The sequence below is a fragment of the Aotus nancymaae genome, unplaced genomic scaffold (genome assembly GCF_030222135.1).
Source record: "Aotus nancymaae isolate 86718 unplaced genomic scaffold, 86718_ANA_hifiasm-v0.15.2.pri h1tg000040l, whole genome shotgun sequence".
Classification (NCBI taxonomy): Eukaryota; Metazoa; Chordata; class Mammalia; order Primates; family Aotidae; genus Aotus; species Aotus nancymaae.
The window spans coordinates 59,363,776-59,385,504 of record NW_026988454.1 but is presented as its reverse complement, the minus strand read 5'-3'; the positions used below and the strand labels follow the sequence as shown (position 1 = coordinate 59,385,504).

General features: G+C 39.4%; 1 protein-coding gene and 1 non-coding gene across 3 annotated transcripts in view; one reads left to right on the top strand and one right to left on the bottom strand.

The window, feature by feature from the left end:
* The window catches only part of SEC63 (SEC63 homolog, protein translocation regulator), a 92,478-nt gene that overhangs the window by 54,233 nt on the left and 16,516 nt on the right, over positions 1–21,729 (bottom strand). For both annotated transcript variants that reach the window (XM_021670499.2, XM_021670498.2), the window contains exon 2: positions 3,774–3,873. In XM_021670499.2, coding sequence (XP_021526174.1) covers positions 3,774–3,873 — 100 coding nt within the window. The remainder of the gene's footprint in view (positions 1–3,773; positions 3,874–21,729) is intronic.
* On the top strand, positions 4,406–4,512 carry LOC135268523 (U6 spliceosomal RNA). Its single transcript, XR_010336836.1, has one exon. It is a non-coding gene; the product is annotated as a U6 spliceosomal RNA (small nuclear RNA).

Sequence of the window (21,729 nt, the reverse complement as noted above, 5' to 3'; positions counted from 1 at the left end):
AAAAGCCCTAAAGAAATACAGACTATTTTTCTATCAATCCACTTGACCTCAAAAAATTTAGAAAGAGTTAAGTATATAAAGTGTAAAATAGCAGTCACAGATGTAAATAAGAGAAAGTATTTCACTGTAGAGATGTACCATCAGTTTATTTGGTATTTTCAATGGACTTTTTTTTTTTTTTGAGACGGAGTCTCTGTCTGTCGCCTAGACTGGAGGGCAGTGGAACAATCTCAGCTCACAGCAACTTCCGCCTCCCGGGTTCACACCATTCTCCTGCCTTAGCCTCCCAAGTAGCTGGGACTACAGGCTGGAACTACAGGAGCATGCCACCACGCCCAGCTAATTTTTGTATTTTTAGTAGAGACAGGGTTTCACCATGTTGACCAGGCTGGTCTCAAACTCCTGACCTCAAGTGATCCACCTGCCTCAGCCTCCCAAAGTGCTGTGATTACAGGCATGAGCCACCATGCCCAACCTCTACAGTGAAAATACTTTCTAGCCACTAAATATATTTGCTGTGGATGACTGTCTATTTTATATTGTTAAATTTACAAAATAGCTTTCAAAACTCTATGTATATAAAAGTTATAAATAAGTATATAATTATTTAATAATAGTTTTAGGTGATGAAACTGAATGACTTTTATTTTTTACACCCTTTGTATGACAATTTGTTATACTGAGCAAGAACTGTTAGACAAAGACACCAAATAAATCTTAAGAGGCCAAATCAAACAAAACTTGAGTGACCTGTTTTTAAATCATGATCATGGCTCACTGCAGCCTCGACCTCCCAGGCTCAAGCAATCCTCCCACCTCAGCCTCCCACCTGGGATTAAGCATGAGCACTGCACCCAACCTTCAACAGCAAACTTTTATCAACACATTTTAAACCTAAAATTTGGTAATAGCCTCAATATGATTAAAAAACAATTTTAAATATGCTTTATTCCCACACAAATCAAATCCTCTTGTTTTTCCAACTCCTCCAAAAGGCTAACAAGGCTCACAAAACAAAGATAAAATGAAACTGAAAACCAAAAAACCAAGATTTAAAACCAAACAAGGCAAAAGGAACAAAACACCTAGGATATGCTAAACTCTATGTTAGATGTTTTACATGGAGCATCTAGCTCTCCAATCCAAGGAATGAGACAAGGAAAGGAAAAGCTCATAAGAGAATCCCAAGGCTGATAAAAATTACCACAGCCAATAAAGCCATGGTCTATTTTCCTGATAACCAAAGCAAACATAATGGATCACATCATGCTCTGTGCTAAATTTTTTTAAAAAAACCTGTTTGGTTCCTCTGAAAAGATAAGCATTTTCCCCACACATGGCTTCAGTAAGTAACTTCAAGTGTCACCTTTTTTTCTGGCGGCGGTGCTGGGAGGGGGAACAGAGTCTTGCTCTGTTGCCCAGGCTGGAGTGCAGAGGCGTAGTCTCGGCTCACTGAAACCTCCACCTCCTGGGCTCAAACGATTCTCCTGCCTCAGCTTCCCAAGTAGCTGGGACTACAGGCACGCACCACCACGCCCAGCTAATGTTTATTTATTTATTTATTTATTCAGTAGAGACAGGATTTTCACCATGTTGGCTAGGCTGGTCTCGAACTCCTGACCTCAGGTGATCCCCCAACCTCAGCCTCCCAAAGTGCTGGGATTACAGGCGTGAGCTACCGTGCCCAGCCTGAAGTGTCACCTTTAGAAGCAACTTCCAAAAATTACATGCCTTAAGTTTCACAGATGGTGTCAGAAGAGAAGCATCATACAGCAACTTCTTAACTTTGAAGGAATGCTTCAAGATTAAGTAGCAAAAGTTTTAATGGTTTCTGACCTTATCTAAATTGTTACCAGTATATATTTTAATTCTTCATTACCTAAACTCCCTTAATCTGTACTTCAAGTAAATCAGTTTATTAATCACTAAAAGAGCTTCATAAAAGTTTGTTTCCTTGAAAACTTAAGTTCAGATACTCACAAAGTGTTGAACAAAGCCAGACAAGAGATTGGGAGGCCAAAAATACAGGGGACTGGTTCCAGGACCCCACAGATACCAAAATACATGGATGCTCAAGTCCCCAGTATAAAATGATGTCATATTTGCATATAACCTACGTACATCCTCCCATGTACATTAAATCATTTCTAAATTACTTATAATATTTAATACAATGTACTTAATACAATGTACTGTAATATATTACAGTATTATAACTGTAAAAAACAATACAGTTATTATACTGTATTGTTTATTTATACTTTTAATTGTTGTATTGTTAATTTTATTGCTTTTTTCCCAAATATTTTCAATTCACAGTTGGTTGAATCTTCCCCTGTGAAACCCACAGATATGGGGGTAGGAGGGATTGCTTTTTGTCTTGCTGTTTTATGAAAATTTAATTTAAAATGAGAACCGACAGCAAAGAATAAACAGTGAATGGAAAATCACTCTTTTCAAGACTAACTTTCCCTTTAGTTTCATGTCATTAAAGAACTCTTAACACCAAAGCTAAAATTTCCCTCCTCCTACAAAGAAACTAAACTGGATGGACAGGGTGGCTTATGCCTTTGATCCTACCACTTTGGAAGGCCAAGGCAGGCAGATCACTTGAGCCCAAGTTCGAGACCAGCCTGGGCAACATGGTGAAAACCCAGCCCTACAAAAAATACAAAAAAAATTAACCAGGTGTGATAGCACATGCCTGTACTCCCACCTACTTGGGAGGCTGAGGTGGGAGGAATGCCTGAGCCCAAGGAGGCTGAGGCTGCAGTAAGCCAAGATGGCACCACTGCACTCCAGCCTGGGCAAGAACAAGACTGTCTCAAAAAAACAAAAATCAAACAAAAAAAAAAGAAACTAAACTAGGCAAAGTCAAACCCTACAAAGAAAAACTAAGCCCCCTGAAATTATGCTGAAAAAACTATAATTTAAACCAAGATTTTAAAATAACTGGTTCTACTCTTACTAATTTATTTTGCTACATCTTCTCTTTCTATCTACTAGATAAATGTAGGTAATTCACAAGACGTAGTTGTCCAATAATGGTAACTCTCTCACCTTCTGTCAGTTTCACCTACTACCTCTAAATTGATGACTCAGGATAAATGTCCAAAGCCTTGCTCTTAATAACCAGTACACCCCACAGCCTCACAGAATTAAACTGGTCTGCTATAATTAAACATGTTAATGATCTGTTTAAGCAGATGGGTCTGCTAAAATAAAGGGTGATTAGGTTGCTGATCCAACACTTCTAACTACATGACTTTGGTCAAGTTACATCATCATTCTTAGCCTTAGTTTCCTCATCTGAGAAAAACCAAAACCATCTACTTTGAAGTTAATACAGAATTAAATTAGATAATATATAAAGCCCTAGCACAGATTCTGGTATACAGTATCTGCTCAATTAACTTTAATTATCATCACGAAATGCTAACTTATTCATGTCACCGCTCTACTTCTGAAATCTTTTAAAGATTCCCCCATAGTCTTTAAGATAAAATTCAAGTCCTGGCACAAGGTGCACAAGGTCCTCCCTTCAAGATATGACTTATCTCTCTCTTCCCCATGATCGCCAGCAATAGTACACTCTCCTTGAACTTCTAAACCACTCTGTTCAGACTGCTCTCACATTTTCTCATATCTTACCCAAACTATAGGTTACAATTTCTTTACAGACACAATGTCCTATTCATCATTACACATATATTTTATATGACCTAGCAAAGAGTAAGCATTATGCAGCTTTCTCCTTGAAATCCATTACTTACTTTACTGTAGGAATAATATTTGGCTGGGGTTTTGATAACCGTAAGCGATACCACATACAACTTCCATATACTTTTCTGATATTCTTTAATCGAATTTGCTCTGTCAAGAAAGAAAAATAAGATGAATTAAAAACCATTTTTCCCAATGAAGGCAAAACCAGAGTTAATACCATACTAATCTTTATTACCATGCTAATATTTTATTGGAACATGAAAGTACTGCCTATTCTAATAGCCTTTAAAAATTATACAAGATAGGTTAAAATTTCTGCCATTTAGAACAAATAACATATCTAGAAAACTTCATTCAGCTACCAGGTGGTCATTTTTCACAAGACTTAATGAAAATGCAAAAACTGACTTGCACACAAAATATTTAGTAAGATATAATCAGTAATTTCTGGGAAATTCTCTCTCTTTCCCCTCTGCTATAGAAGGAACAAGAAGCATAAAATAGTTGAAACATGGTTTATTAAGGAAGCTAAGCAGAAATAATACGCCTCAAACATAAAAGTAATGCCTATCAAAATGTCTTCTAATCAATAAAGTTTAGATCTCATTTATTTAAGATATAAACTAGTAAGATTTGGAGCTGTAACATAAAATCAACTTGCAGTTAAAACAAAGGTAAAGTACTTGCTTCAGCAGCACATACACTAAAACCAGAGCAATACAGAGAAGATTAGCATAGCCCCCGCTCAAAGATGACAAGCAAATCTGTGAAGCATTCATTTTTATTTTATTTTATTTTTTGTAGAAACTGGGTTTTGCTATGTTGCCCAGGCTAGTCTTGAACTCCTGGCCTCAAACAATCCTCCTGCCTCAGAGCACGCTCACAGCCAAAAAAGCACCATTTTAAAAATTTTATTTAAAGAAAAAGGTAGAGTAAAATTCAGTATCACAAATTCTAATTATTTTATGTTAACCTGGAAAAGTCTCTCAAACCCATAAGAACTTAAGTTTAAGTTTATGGGGTCAGGCATCGTGGCTCATGTCTGTAATCCTAGCACTTTGGGAGGCTGAGGTAGGTGGATCACCTGAGGCCAGGAGTTGAAGACAAACCTGGCCAACACAGCGAAACTCTGTCTCTACTGAAAATCCAAAAAACAGACATGCCTGTAGTCCCAGGTACTCAGGAGGCTAAGGCACGAGAATCACTTGAACCCGGGAGGCAGAGGTTAGTTACAGTGAGCTGAGATCTCTCCAGCCTGGGTAACACAGTGAAATTCCATGTAAAATAAGTTTATGTAAGAGTTGTGACAAAAGCTATTAAGGCTGGGTGCAGTGGCTCACGCCTGTAATCCCAGCATTTTGGGAGGTCGAGGCAGACAAATCACCTGAGGTCAGGAGTTCAGGACTAGCCTGACCAACATTGTGAAACCCAGTCTCTACTAAAAATACAAAACTAGCCAGATGTGGTGGCATATGCTTGTAATTCCAGTTACTCAGGAGGCTGAGGCGGGAGAATCACTTGAACCCAGGAGGTGGAGGTTGCAGAGAGCCAAGATGGTGCCATTGCACTTCAGCCTGGGAAACAAGAGCAAAACTCTGTCTCAAAAAAAAAAAAAAGCTATTATTTTAATCCTCAGGAAAAACTCACAGTTCAATTAAAAAGAAATTAAACCCAAGCCAAAATAGTATGTATTGTTTTACTAAATTCACCATAATCACTCAGATTGAATAACTCTCCCAAGTTAAAAAAAAAAAAAATTATGTTGAGAGGCGGGCGGATCATGAGGTCAGAAGATGGAGACCATCCTGGCTAACATAGTGAAACCCTGTCTCCACCAAAAATACAAAAAATCAGCCGGATGTGGTAGCCCGTGCCTGTAATCCCAGCTACTCAGGAGGCTAAGGCAGGAGAATCCAAGAGGTGGAGGTTGCAGTGAGCAGATATCCCACCACTGCATTTCCAGCCTGGGCATCAGAGCAAAATTCCTTCTAAAAAAAAAAAAAAAAAATTAAGTAAGTTTTGGAATAAAAATCTGCCTTTTTAAGAAGATGGCACCAAAAACAAAGGAGGAAGCCCTTGCCCACCCCAAAGCCAAAGTCAAAGCAAAGGCTTCGAAGGACAAGAAGGCAGTGCTGAAAGGCATCCACAACCAGACAAAATAAGACCAGCCACCCACCTTCCAGTGGCCCAAGACAATGCAGCTCCAAAGGCAGTTCAAGTAACCTAGGAAGAACACTCCCTCAAAATACAAGCTTTATCATTATGCATTACCAAGGTCCCCTTGACCACTAAGTCAGCCATGAAGAAGACACCACCACATTTGTATTTACTATGGATGTCAAGGTCGACCAGATCAAACAGGCTGTGAAGAAGCTCTATGACACTGGCATGGCCAAGGTAAACACACTCATCAGGCCTGATGGAGAGAAGAAGGTGTATGTTCAACTGGCTCCTAACTATGATGTTTTGAATGCTGCCAACAAAATTGAGATCATCTAAAATGAGCCCAGATGGCTAATTATATTTTTTTTTACCAAATTAAAAAAAAAATCTATAAAACTGCAGTCCTTAAATGAGGTAATAGATAAGTAAAAGGACTTGGCATATAATAGAAGGTTCCAAAACAACCATGTAAGAAGTCCAACTACCCTGTTATCACCATACTTAAATGATGCCATCCACACGGGAGGACTACCCAGCAAGAGGTATCAAAACCAAGTATCGGGAAGAGGGAGGAGTCCATGTAGGAGAGAGTACAGTAGCAGAAAAAGAGACTGATAATATGCAGGGGGCCTGATCAAATAAGTTAATATATTAAAGATACCTGGAGTCGGTTTTCCACTGTCAAAAAAAAGGTGTGAAAAAATAGAAAACAAGAAAGAACCCTGTTCTGTTGAATCGGAATTAAAGATACCACTATGAATGAATGTCTTCTAATAAATACAAATGCAGCTTTAAATATATTCATATATATTCCCTAGCTCTATCTACTAAGTGGGACTAGGAGCAAAAAAATCCCAGTAGCAATGAGCACATCTAGCATGCAGATCTTGACTTCTACATACCATTCTCCACTAACAGGAACCAGGAATCCAAGTATCTTCCCACAAAATACCAATTACAAAGGGGAAAAGAGGTCAGGTGCAGTGGCTCATGACTGTAATCCCAGCACTTTGGGAGGCTGAGGCAGATGAATCATTTGAGGTCAGGAGTTCAAGACCAGCCTGGCCAATATGGTGAAACCCCATCTCTACTAAAAATACAAAATTAGCTGGATGTGGTGACGCATGTCTGTAATCCCAGCTACTCAGGAGGCTGAGGCAGGAGAACTGCTTGAACCCAAGAGGTGGAGGTTGCAGTGAGCCAAGATCACACCATTACACTCCAGCCTGGGCAAGAGAGTAAGACTCTATCTCTTAACAAAAAAAAAAAAGTAAACTCATTATAAAGGGGAAAAGAACGACTTTACAATAGGATAGGCTGAATAACTGTTCCCCAAGATGTCCACATCCTCATACCTGGAACCAGTAAATATACCATCTTAAATGACAAAAGGGAATTTACAGATATGACTAAGTTAAGGATCTTGAATGGGGAGATCATCATAGGAGGACCATAATCACAGGGGTACTTTTAAGAGGGAGGCAGAAGGGTCAAAGACAGAGATAGTGATGTGACAATGGAAGCAGACACTGGAGTGATGCCCTTTTTAAAGATGAGGGAAGGACTACAAGCTAAAGAATACAGGCTATCCACAGAAGCTGGAAAAGCCAAGAAAACAGATCCTACCCTAGAGCCTCCAGAAGGAACTAGCCCTGCCAACATCATGAGTTTAGCCCAGTGAAACTGATTTTGGACTTCCGGCCTCTAGAATTGTTAAGAGAACAAATGTGTGCTCTTTTAAACCAATAACTTGGTGGTAATTTGTAACAGTAGCAATAGGAAACAAATACAGAACACCTAAACAGACACTACTTTAATCAAGTTATCAGTGCGTACTGCTAGAAAAAAAGACAACCTAAAATCATATACCACCTGACAGCATGCAATGAGAACACAGAATCAGTTTTGTGAAATTCCTGCCTAAGATACATAACCTGAGTCTAACAATGAGAAAACACCGTACAACCCAAATTCAAGTTCATTTTACTAAATAACTGGTCTCTAAAGCACAGGGAAAAGTGAATAACCACTTCAGACTGAAGAAACACATCAACTAAATGTGTTACGCGATTCTAAATTGTATATTTTGCTATAAAGAACATCACTGAGAAAAGTGACAAAATCTAAATGGAGTCAATAATAAGGTGGCAACAGCAATGTTAACTTTCTGATTTTCATGGTTTAGTTATGAACACTTTTGAAAATACCACTGGTGATTTTGTTTGTTTGTTTTTTGTTTTGAGACGAAGTCTCGCTCTGTAGCCAGGCTGAGTGCAATGGCGCAATCTTGGCTAACTGCAACCTCTGCCTCCCGGGTTCAAGAGATTCTCCTGCATTAGCCTTCCAAGTAGCTGGGACTACAGGCTTGTGCTACCATGACAGGCTAATTTTTTGTACTTTTAGTAGAGACAAGGTTTAACTGTGTTAGCCAGGATTGTCTTGATCTCCTGACCTCATGATCCACCCGCCTCGGCTTCCCAAAGTGCTGGGATTACAGGCGTGAGCCACCACACCCAGCCTGGTGATTTTTAAATATGTATTTTATTAAATTAAGCCTCTATAGTCTCCCACTTTCAAGTATAAAATCAAGGAAACATTGATGAGGTTTTGTAAGAACAATGCTAAAGGCTGTTTATGAAGCAATTTGTCAAAGGTATGATGTTCTAATATTCCTGGCCAAGAGAAAGTACATGTGGTTTCAGTACCTTATTCTTGAGGGCCACATAATGTGTGCAGGGACCTTGTATGTCCCACTCTTCCAACCTAAAAATGAAATCTTAACCTTTTAGGAGAGTATTAAGTCAATCAGTAAGTACTATAGGCCACAGTTTATACATTAACATAGTGGCAGTTAGATTTCCAACAAAACTAAATATTCGTTATACACATTCCAAATCTCTGTACGAATGACCTCAAGTCAAAGGAACTATTACAAGTCAAGTTCTTCCAGACAGTTTTTTAATAAGACTCTTAACAGAATAAAATAAAGGTCACTTACAAATTTCTTGTTCATTAAATTACTGTTTTCATGGCCACTAAAAATTATGTTAGGAGTATCAGTAACATGTCATTTTTAAAGAAATTATCCATATTTATAGAAACAGGAAATCCTAAGATCATAAACCAATATAAACAATGTGTCATAATTGCTGTCAGCAGCTGAACTTTATATAATAAAGCTGCAGGGATAATCCAGATTTGGGCTATGGCTGTGCTTCATAAACCATATAGTGCTTTTGTTTTAACACTCTGTCCATGCTGGATGATCTGCCAGTCAGCAGTATTACTGAGTGAATTCTTAGCACCATAATCATAGAACCTAAAGAGGTGAAGGAATGTTAGCCAGAGCTAAAGGCTTCAAAACCTGTTTGTCTGCTTACCACATGGTATCCAACAGTTTTTCAACCCTTGTCTCCTTCCGTCCCTCCTCCTCCCTCTAGTAGATCCCAGTGTCTATTGTTGTCGTTGTTATGTCCATGTGTGTCCAATGATTAGCTCCCACTTGTGAGAACATGCAGCATTTGGTTTTCTGTTTCTGCATTAATTCACTTAGAACAATTCACTTAGAATAATAGCCTCCAGCTGCATTCATCCTTTATAGGACATGATTTCATTCATTTTAATGGTTATGTAGTATTCCACGGTGTATATGGACATTTTCTTTATCCACTCCATCATTGATAGCCACCTGGGTTGGTACCATGTCTTTGCTATTGTGAGCAGTGCTGCAATGAACATGGATGCACATGTCTTTTTGGTAGAACAATTTCTTTTCTTTCAGATATATACCCAGTAATGGGATTGTTGGGTCAAATCACAATTCTAACTTCTTTGAGAAATATGCAAACTACTTTCCACAGTGGCTGAACTAGTTTACATTCCCACCAGCAGTGTGTAAATGTTCCCTTTTTTCTGCAGCCTCGCTAGCATCTGTTGTTTTTTGACTTTTTTATAATAACCATTCTGACTGGTGTGAGATGATATCTCACTGTGGTTTTCATTTGCATTTATCTGATTAGTGATGTTGAGCATTTTTCATGTTTCTTGTCCACTTAAAAAGAAGAACAGTTCTTCTTTCAAAAAATGTTCAAGTCTTTTGCCCACTTTTTAATGGGGTTATTTTTTGCTTGTTGAACTGTTTAAGTTCCTTACACATTCTGGATATTACACCTTTGTTGGATGCATAGTTTGTAAATATTTTCTCTCATTCTGTAGGTTGTCTGTTTACTCTGTTGATAGTTTCTTTTGCTGTACAGAAGCTCTTTTAATTTAATTAGGTACACTTGTCAATTCTTGTTTTTGCTGCAACTGTAAAGCTGACATTTTAAAATAATTCCATCTCTTTTAAATGTGTCCAAAGAAAGCTTTAAAAACACAGCAATTTCATACCCATCATCATCCATTTACAAAAATTTATGAACAAGTCCTTCATTCTAGTTCTCCCACATAATTTTATCCTAATGTAATATATTTCATCCTGGTGAGTAAAAAAAAAATTTTTTTTTTTTGAGACAGGGTCAGGCTAGACTACAGTGGTGCCATCACAGTTCACTGCATCCTCAATCTCCCAGGCTCAAGCAATCCTCCCCTCTCAGCCTCTGGAGTAGCTGGGACTACAGAAACATGCCACCATGTCTCAGTAATTTTTTTTTTTTTTTTGGTAGAGACAAGTTCTATATTGCCCAGGCTGGTCTCAAACTCCTGGGCTCAAGCAATCTTCCCTCCACAACCTCCCAAAATGCTAGGATTACAGGTGTGAAACACCACATCTGGCCCCAATGAGTCATTTCTATCTCTCTTTTTTTTTTTTTTTTTTTTTTGAGATGGAGTCTCACTCTGTTGCCCAGGCTGGAGTACAATGGTGAGATCTCAGTTCACTGCAACCTCCGCCTTCCAGGTTCAAGTGAGGCCTCAGCCTCCCGAGTAGCTGAATTAGGTAAGCACCACAACATCTGGCTAATTTTGTATTTTTAGTAGAGATGGGGTTTCCCCATGTTGGCCAGGCTGGTCTCAAACTCCTGACCTCAAGTGATCTACCTGCCTTGGCCTCCCAAAGTGCTGGGATTACAGGCATGAGCAACTGTGCCCAGCCAGCCCCAGTAAGTCATTTCTTAGAATACTGAAATACGCTTCTTAAAGTTACTTTTTTAATTCCCTGTGTCTATAAAGTTCTCCCCAATTTTTTTGTTTTAAAAATGTTCAAGCCATTATAAAAGTCGAAAGAATATTACAATGGTCAGGGACAGTGGCTCACATCTGTAATCCTGACATTTTAGGAGGCTGAGGCAGGAGGATCACTCGAGCTCAGTGGTTCAAGTCTAGCCTGGGCAACATAAGCAGCACCTTATCTCTACAAAAAAAATTTAAAAATTAGCTGGGCATAGTGGTACATGCTTACAGTCCCAGCTACTCAGGAGACTGAGGCAGGAGAATCACTGGAGCCCAGCAGTTAGAGGCTGTGGTGAGCCAGGATTACATTACTGCAGCTCAGCCTGGGCAATGGTGCGAGACAGTGTCTCAAAGAAAAAAAACAACTAACGCTTATTTTTGAAAATAAAAAGTACACTTCTGTCAGTATGGCTTAATGTTTGATAAAATAGCTTTATCTTATACTTCAAGTATATTTTGTCAAAACCTAAAGATGCAGATTAGCTTACTTGATTTATAGAAAATATGCACCATGTAACCTAATTGGCAAAGGCAGTTCTCATTATTAAACTAACCAACCAAACCGTCAAAAATAGGCTGGATGCAGTTGCTCATGCCTGTAATCCCAGCACTTTTTTTTTTTTTTTTTTTTTTGGAGACAGAGTTTCGCTCTTGTTACCCAGGCTGGAGTGCAATGGCGCGATTTCGGCTCACCGCAACCTCCGCCTCCTGGATTCAGGCAATTCTCCTGCCTCAGCCTCCTGAGTAGCTGGGATTACAGGCATGCGCCATCATGCCCAGCTAATTTTTTGTATTTTTAGTAGAGACGGGGTTTCACCATGTTGACCAGGATGGTCTCAATCTCTTGACCTCGTGATCCACCCGCCTCAGCCTCCCAAAGTGCTGGGATTACAGGCATGAGCCACCGCACCCGGCCCAATCCCAGCACTTTGGGAGGCCAAGGCAGGCAGATCGCTTGAGGTTAGGAGTTCAAGATCAGCCTGGCCAACCTGGCAAAACCCCGTCTCTACTAAAATACAAAAATTAGCCAGATGTGGTGGTGGACACCTGTAATTCTACTTGGGAGGCTAAAGCAAGAGAATCGCTTGAACCCAGGAGGCGGAGGGTGCAGTGAGCTGAGATTACACCATTGCACTCCAACCCAGGTGACAGAGCAAGACTGTCTCAAAAAATAAAAAATAAAAATAATTTAAAAAAAATTTTTTAATCTTCCTTTAATCATGGGTTGTTTCCCAAAATATTTCAAAATACAAAAGGCATGAAAATGATAATTTGGAAGTGAAAAATTGGGAATTACTGCTCTAGACCACAAAAAACAAAAGTCGTCCAATAACCTTAATTGTTATGCTCTTAACTTGAATCTGAATCGTTAGCCATAATGTGTCATTCCCAAGGCCAGTTCAGAACCATTTGGATTTGGAATATAGGCTTCATAAGACTAAATACTGTTCACCATCACCACCACCCAAGATACACAATCACAGATTACCTAAATCAGAAGAATTACAGAAATGTGGGTTCATCTTACACCTATCCACTACGAACACTCTGGCAATGGAGAAGGGAACCTAGAAGGCAACTGAAAATGTTCTTGAACAACAACAAAAAAAAACCTCAGATCACAGCAGAACCGTCCCTCTACCACCAAGGTTCATGACTCTCAGGAATGCCTGAACAATCTAAGTGCAAACCAATGCAAACCAAGTAGTTCAAATAAATCAAGAGCTTTGTCTTCCTTAAGCTGGTACTTGACTGGAGAGCCACATACAATTATATCATATACATACTACCTCTTTTTCTTTTCCTTTTATGGTACTGAAATAAGTACTACAAAACAGGGCTTTTCAATGTCAGCACTACTGACATTTTGGACTACACAATTCTCATAATTCAATGTTTCTGTGCATTTTAGGATGTTTAGCAGCATCGTGATCTCTATCCACTAGATGCCAGGAACAGCTCCCCAGTGGAGACCAAAAAAAATCTTCAGAAATTCACAAATGTCCTCTGGAACACAAAATTGCCCCTGATTTAAATCACACACACACACACACACACTCCTGCATGCACACACACACAGCTACAGAGGGTTCATGAAAAGCAAGTTAAACAATATGACCTACGTATCAGGAACACAAGGAAAACAAAGACAGGAAAGGTTGGCAGAATAAACAGATTAAAAGGCAACAATTATATTTTCCCATTCCCCTAAAAGTATTATTTAAACAAATAAACAAGAAAGATTCGCTGCAGTATCTTTTGAGTACTTACCTGGAAGCAGGGGAGGGAAGAAGGGAGAGGAGGACCTGAGGAACTTCATTATTAATTTACTAACCATGCAGTTAGCTCTGTCCTCCTTTTTCTTTTAACCTTAATCTTATAGTGATAATCTATAACCTAAGTAAAGGTTAACCAAAAGCAGGTAAAAAAAGAGTAAATGGAAGAGAAACTCAAGTATTAGGAAAGTAAAGAAATGTTAGCTAAGAAGGAAAGGCAACTTAACACACTTACAAGGATGTTTAAAGTCCCAACTGAACTTTAAATATCACATACCCCAAAGTAAAAACAATTCACTGAGCTGAAAGGGCCTCTGGAGATAAGTACAGAGAGAATCTTGCTCAAGATTTCAATGCTAGCCAGAGATTGTTTTAATAAGATATTGAGTGTTAATACAAATTCAAAAAGAAAATTTGAACCTGGGCAACGTAGCAAGACCTCATCTCTACAAAAAAATAAAAACTTAGCCAGGTGTAGTGGCAGGCACACACCCATAGTCCCAGCTACTTAGGAGGCTGAGGCAAAAGAATCAGCTCCTAAGCCCAGGAGGTCAAGGCTGCAAGGAGCCATGAACGTGCCACTGCCTTCCAGCTTGGGCAACAGAGTGAGACCCTGTCAAAAAAAGAAAGAAAGAAAGAAAGAAAATTTGGCATATTGTGGGAGAGAAAAGAATCTACCAATCCAACACCCAGATAGTAACCATTAATACCATTTTAGTATGTTTCCTTTTTAATCCTATTTAGGAGAATATCTGGAAAGAGGAAAGGAGACAGGAGAGTTGGCAAAGTTGAGGGTACACCCTCAGAAAAGAAATAGCTCTGTGAAGAAGGAAGCTCTAGCAACTGACCTCCCAGAGAATGAGCTTCCCTCAATTAGAGAGCTGCCCTGCTGCTTCAATCAAGGCCTGTAAGGGCTTTTTGCAGTGCTGAGGATACCTGGTGCTTATCTCCACTACAGAAGCTGCCCAAGTGAGCTTCTCAAAGAGAAAAACAGGGCACATAAAAGCCCACTTAAGGGTAGCATTCTATAGATGTATCAGTGTACAAATTGAAAGAGGCAAAAATACAAAGCTGAAGTTTGTGTTAAGGTCACATTAGCAGTAATTTTTAATTTTTAAAATTTCTAAACATTTCCTCATGTTTAGATCATTACAAATATCACTTAATGACTACTAATAAGCAAATGAATAAAGATACCATAATATACCTACCATTCTACAATTAGATAGATAAAATGTTTCTTAATTTCTTGGTATTATGGATATCTTTGGTCCTGTAAGTATTCAGAGCACTCTATCCTTAGAACACAGCCCCAGAAGTATAAGCTTTAAGAGCTTATAAACAGAATATAAGGTTTAAGAGCTTTAACACTTTTATAACTCCTTTCTAAAAAAGGCAGTAGGACTACACACATTCTTTTCAGCAGTTTGCCCGTTGGCACCACTATTCTTCAGCAGCCACTACTAAAGCCAATTTTGACTCCTCTGTACTGAAGTTCAAGGGCAGAGAATGTATCTTACCCACAGTGTTCAACCCTCCTCTTTCCAGTTGCCTGGAATAGAGGAGGCACTATATAAATATTTCTTGAAAATGATGAACTCCCTTATTTAACAAATATTTGGTGAATATCCACTATGTACCAGGACTTTTCCGGACACTGAGGATATAGGGGAAAAAACAAAAAACACTGCTCTCAAAGACCATAGCAATAAAAAAATAAATTATATAGTATAGTTAACCCTTGAACAACCTTGGGGTTAGGGTCCCTGTCTCTACCCCCTACAGAGCCACAAATCTGCATATAACTTTTGGCTCCCCCAAAACTTAATTACCAATAGCCTACTGGACATAACATAAGATTATGTTAACTGGAAGCCTTACAGATAACATAAACAGTTGATTAACACATATTTTGTATATGTATTATATACTGTATGCTTACAATAAAGCTAGAAAAAAGACAATGTTAAGAAAATCATAAGAGAAAATACATTTATAGTACTATACTGTATTTATTAATACCTTAAGTTTATGTCATCTGTTTATAAGCTGCAAATCTCAATCTATAGTACATATCAAGCAATTCAACTTTTTCTTGTATTGTCATGACTTTTTCTTCTTCTTGGGAGCACTTTCAGCATCACTAGTGGCACTTTGTATGAGTCCCATGGTGTTATTCAAGGTTTATGGTATTGCACTAAATACAAAGAAAAATACAAGGGAACCTCAAGAGATCCCTTTTTACGGTGATATGGAATTTACTAAAGGGACAAATTGCTCACGCAGAGATGATTAGCTGCACACAATGTTTTAAGCGGACGTTCGCAACACTTGAGCTCATCGCAATAGCAAAAGAGGTGACTATAAAATTATTAGAGTAGTACAGTAAATACTAGTTAATTTTATGCAGTTATGATTTAATACTACATTTTTCTCAACTGCAAAAGCTCCATGTCCTGTCTATAGTGTTTGTGTACCTAAGTTTTGATAAATTTTACCTTTTACAATAGATATGTGTTTCTTTTATGGCACCGAATGATAAAACAGACTAGTATCTACATACATTTTATGCATTTATTTATGGTGATATGGAATTTACTAAAGGGACAAATTGCTCACGCAGAGATGATTAGCTTCACACAATGTTTTAAGCGGATATTCGCAACACTTGTAACATTTATAGCATAACTTTTTCCTAAATCCTTTTTGATTATTTCTAGACTACAATTCTTCTGCAAAAAATTTTCAAATTCTTGCAAATCTCCAAAAAGTTTTCTAATATATTTTCTGAAAAAAATCCACATATAAGTGGACCTACATAATTCAAACCCACATTGTTGAAGGGTTGAGAGAAAATCAGTGAGGAGGGCGTAAGAAAGAAACACTGCAATTTAAAATAGGATGCTCAGGGAAGATGGCACCTAAGCAAAAACAACAGAGATGAGGAAGAGGTAATGTGACTACCTAGAGGAAAAGCATTCCAGGCAAAGGGAGCAGCAACAGTCAAGATCTGAAAGAAAGAGTGTGCTTCATGGTGTTCAAAAGTGCAATGAGGCAGCTATAGCTGGAATGGAAACAGCAAGGTGATCAAAAAGATCATGAAGGACTTTACAGGATACTCCCTAAGACTTGAGCTTCTATTCAGATTGAGACAGAGAGCCCTGAAGAGTTCTGAGCAGAAGTTCTATGAGCTGACTTCTGCTCTAAAAGGTTCCCTGCTAGTATTTTCAGAAAAGACTACATTCAACCAGGGTAGAAACAGACTAGTTAGGAGACTAATGATAATCTAGGCAATAAACCAGGATAGTAGTGTTGGTGGAGAAATGGTCAGACAGGATGTATTTTGAAGGTAGAGTCAAAAGAACATGCTAATAGTCTGAAAGTGGAGTATGAGAAAGAGATGAATCAAGAATAACTTCCAATCAAGTCCACCAGAGCTTAAAGGTAAAAATTTAAACAAAAAATAAAAAAAGTAAAATAATGACTCCCAAGACTTCTTTCCTAAACAGCTGAAAAGACAGTTGTGATTAATTGAGATAAGGTTATGGGTCAAAAAGGTTGCCGCGGTGGGGGGGTGAAAGTAATCCTATCAATTATGTGCATATTAATAGAAAAATCTCTATTAGATATCCAAATGGAAATGTAGATTAAGCACTTAAACATACAAGTCAGGAGTCCAAGAAAAGAAGTTCAGCCAGGGCTAGGTGCAGTGGCTCACGTCTGTAATCCCAGCACTTTGGGAGACTGAGGCGGGCAGATCACTTGAGGTCAGGAGTTCGAGACCAGCCTGGCCAACATGGTGAAACCATCTCTACTAAAAATACAAAAATTAATGGGGCATGATGGTGTATGTCTGTAATCCCAGCTATTCAGGAAGCTGAGGCAGGAGAATCGCTTGAACCTGGGAAGTGGCAGTTGCAGTGAGCCAAGATCACACCACTGCACTCCAACTGAGATGAGAGAGTAAAACTTTGTCTCCAAAGGAAAAAAAAAAAAAGGAGTCCAGCCTGGAAACAGAAATTTGGGAGTCTGGGAGTCCTCATCATATAGGTTATATTTAAAGTCATTAGATTGGATGAGATCACCAAAAGGTTTAACTGTGATGAAAAAGTCAAGGACTCAGCCTTGAAGTATTCTAATATTGAGAGGCCATCACAGTTAAACAATGTTCAGTAAGTTACCCCCCGCAAAAAAAGGATTCTACCTATACATCTATGGCCAATTGGTTTTTGATAAGGTTACCAAGTCATTCAATGTTGAACAGTCTCTTCAACAAATAGTGCTCAGACAACTGGATTTCCACATGGCAAGAATGAAGTTGGACCTCCTCACATCATTTACAAAAATTACCTCAAAATGGATCAAAGACATAAATATAAGAGCTGAAACCATAAATCTTTTAGAAAAAAACATAAGAATAGATTTTTATGAGCCTGGAGTTGCCAGAGGATTCTCAGATATGACACAAAAGCATGAACAACAAAAGAAAAAAAATAAACTGGCCTTCATCAAAATTAAAAGCTTTTGGGTTTGGTTCATCAAAGGACATCATCAAGAAAGTAAAAAGTGAACCTACAGAATGGAAGAAAATATTTGCAAATTTTGTATCTAATAAGAGATTCATATCTAGAACACATTAAAAAAAGATAACCCAATTTTAAAATGGTAAAGGATTTAAACAGATATTTCTCCAAAGACAAATGGCGAACATGAAAAGATTCTCAACGTTATCAGCCATTAGGAAAATGCAAATCCAAATTATAATGAAATACACTTCAAATCTATCATTTAATTTTTTTTAAGTAAAAAAAATAATTCAGGAGGAGTTCCAAGATGGTCGGTTAGATCCAGCTCAGGATTGCAGCTCCGAGTGAAAGTGCAGAGGGTGAGTGGACGCCGCCTTTCCAGACGGATTTCTATTGCCCACAGACCAGGAGATTCGCAGGCGGAGGAGCCCCACAGGTCGCCAGCGCAGCTGTTTTGGCCGGCACAGCTGTTTTGCCTGCGCCCCGGCGCAGCTGCTCCCGGTGCAGAGTAAATGGGACTGTGTTTCCACTTAGCCAGCAAGGGGAGCTGAAACAGGGAGCCAGGCCAGGAGATTCCCAGGCAAAAAAAAGCACCACAAATCTCAGAGCCACGGTTTCAGCGGCGCAATGGGTCGCCACACGGGAAATCACACAGATCCTGGCGCCTAGTCAACAGGCGACCAAGACACCTGGGAGAGGGCCGACCGTTCAACGAAAAAATAAAAGGCTCTGAGACAGGGAGGCAGGAGATCAGGCCCAGCTGGTCCTACCCCCACAAAAACAAAAACAAAAACAAAAAAACAGCAATTGGAAACGCTCTGGGTTGAGAGTTTCACAGCAAGCACAGCTGAACCCGGGACGGTCCAGCTCTGTCGGGGAGGGGCGTCCGCCATCACTGAGGCAGCCTGCCATTGCTGCGGCAACCCGTCATTACAGAGAAAGTCCGTGATTACAGAGGCAGACCAACATTGCGGAAGCAGCTCTAACTACACCCATATAAACAGGACTGCAGGGAAGTTCACACGGCAGCTGGGCGGAGCCCACAGCAGCTCAGCGAAGCCTCTGCAGACTGAGAGTGACTAGGCTGCCTCCTTGTGGGCAGGGCAGCCCTGAAGCAAAAAAAAAAGGCAGCAGTACAGCGGAAACTCATAAAGCCCTAACTCCCTGGGACAGAACACTTGGGAAAAAAAAAAGAGGGTTTATGAGTTCTGCTACTGCAGACTTAAATTTACCAGCCCAGCAGCTCTGAATGAACAACGGGGCTCACAGCTCAGCACCTGAGCTAATATAAAGGACTGTTTCCTCAAGCAGCTCCCGACCCCCGTATATCCAAAGAGTCACCTCATAAAGGAGAGCTCAGACTGACATTTGGCAGGTATCCTTCTGGGACACAGCAGAAGAAACTGGTAGCAACCTTTACTGTTCTGCAGCTGCTGCAGGTGATCCCCAGGCAAGCAGAGCCCGGAGAGGACCTCAGCAGTCCTACAACAGAGAGGCCAGACAGTTAAAAAGAAAACTAAGAAACAGAAATAACTTCATCAACAACAAACAGAACGTCCACTCAGAGACCCAATCAGAAAGTCAACAACTACAAAGTCGACAGGTGGATAAATCCACAAAGATGGGAAGAAACCAGCGCAAAAAGGATGAAAACACCCAAAACCAGAACACCTCTCCTCCTACAAGGGATCACAACTCCTCACCAGCAAGGGAACAACACTGGATGGAGAATGAGTGTGATGAAATGACAGAATCAGCCTTCAGTAAGTGAGTAATAAGATACTTCTGTGAGCTAAAAGAACATGTTCTAACCCAATGCAAAGAAACTAAGAACCTTGAAAAAAGATTTGATGAAATGCTAACGAGAATGGACAACTTAGAGAGGAATATGAGTGAATTGATGGAGCTGAAAAACACAAGAGAACTTCGCGAAGCATGCACAAGTTTCAACAGCCGAATTGACCAAGGAGAAGAAAGGATATCAGAGGTCGAAGATCAACTCAATGAAATAAAACGAGAAAGCAAGACTAGAGAAAATAGAGTAAAAAGGAATGAACAAAGTCAACAAGAAATATGGGACTATGTGAAAAGACCTAATCTACGTTTGATCGGTGTACCTGAATGTGACGAAGAGAATGCATCCAAGCTGGAAAATACTCTTCAGCATATTATCCAGGAAAACTTCCCCAACCTAGCAAGGCAGGCCAATATTCAAGTCCAGGAAATACAGAGAACACCACAAAGATATTCCTCTAGAAGACCAACCCCAAGGCACATAATCGTCAGATTCACCAGGGTTGAAATGAAGGAGAAAATGCTAAGGGCAGCCAGAGAGAAAGGTTGGGTTACCCACAAAGGGAAGCCCATCAGACTCACAGCAGATCTCTCAGCAGAAACCCTACAGGCCAGAAGAGAGTGGGGGCCGATATTCAACATCCTTAAAGAAAAGAACTTTCAACCCAGAATTTCATATCCAGCCAAACTAAGCTTCATAAGTGAAGGAAAAATAAAATCCTTTGTGAACAAGCAAGTACTCAGAGATTTCATCACCACCAGACCGGCTTTACAAGAGCTCCTGAAAGAGGCACTACACATAGAAAAGAACAACCAGTACCAGCCACTCCAAAAACACACCAAATGGTAAAGAGCATCAACACAATGAACAATCTGCATCAACCAACGGGCAAAACAGCCGGCTAGCATCAAAATGGCAGGATCAAATTCACACATAACAATATTAACCCTAAACGTAAATGGACTAAATGCCCCAATCAAAAGACACAGACTGGCAAATTGGATAAAAAGCCAAAACCCATCAGTGTGCTGTATCCAGGAAACCCATCTCACATGCAAGGATACACAAAGGCTCAAAATAAAGGGATGGAGGAAGATTTACCAAGCAAATGGAGAGCAAAAAAAAGCAGGAGTTGCAATTCTCATCTCTGATAAAATAGACTTTAAAGCAACAAAGATCAAAAGAGACAAAGAAGGACATTACATAATGGTAAAAGGATCAATGCAACAAGAAGAGCTAACGATCCTAAATATATATGCACCTAATACAGGAGCACCCAGATACATAAGGCAAGTTCTTAATGACTTACAAAGAGACTTAGACTCCCACACAATAATAGTGGGAGACTTCAACACACCATTGTCAATATTAGACAGATCAACGAGACAGAAAACTAATAAGGATATCCAGGACTTGAACTCAGACACGGACCAAGCAAACCTAATAGACATTTACAGAACTCTCCACCCCAAATCCATAGAATATACATTCTTCTCAGCACCACATCACACCTACTCTAAAATTGACCACATAATTGGAAGTAAATCACTCCTCAGCAAATGCAAAAGAACGGAAACCATAACAAACAGTCTCTCAGACCACAGTGCAATCAAGTTAGAACTCAGAATTCAGAAACCAACCCAGAATCGCACAGCTTCATGGAAACTGAACAACTTTCTCTTGAATGTTGACTTGATAAACAATGAAATGAAGGCAGAAATAAAGATGTTCTTCGAAACCAACAAGAACGAAGACACCGCATACCAGAATCTCTGGGACACATTTAAAGCAGTCTCTAGAGGAAAACATATAGCAGTAAGTGCCCACATGAGAAGAAAGGAGAGATCTAAAATTGACACCCTATCGTCAAAATTGAAAGAGCTAGAGGAGCAAGATCAAAAACACTCAAAACCTAGCAGAAGACAAGAAATAACTAAGATCAAAGCAGAATTGAAGGAGATAGAGACACGAAAAACCCTTCAAAAAAAATCAATAAATCCAGGAGCTGGTTTTTTGAAAAGATCAACAAAATAGACCACTAGCCAGATTAATAAAAAAGAAAAGAGAGAATAAC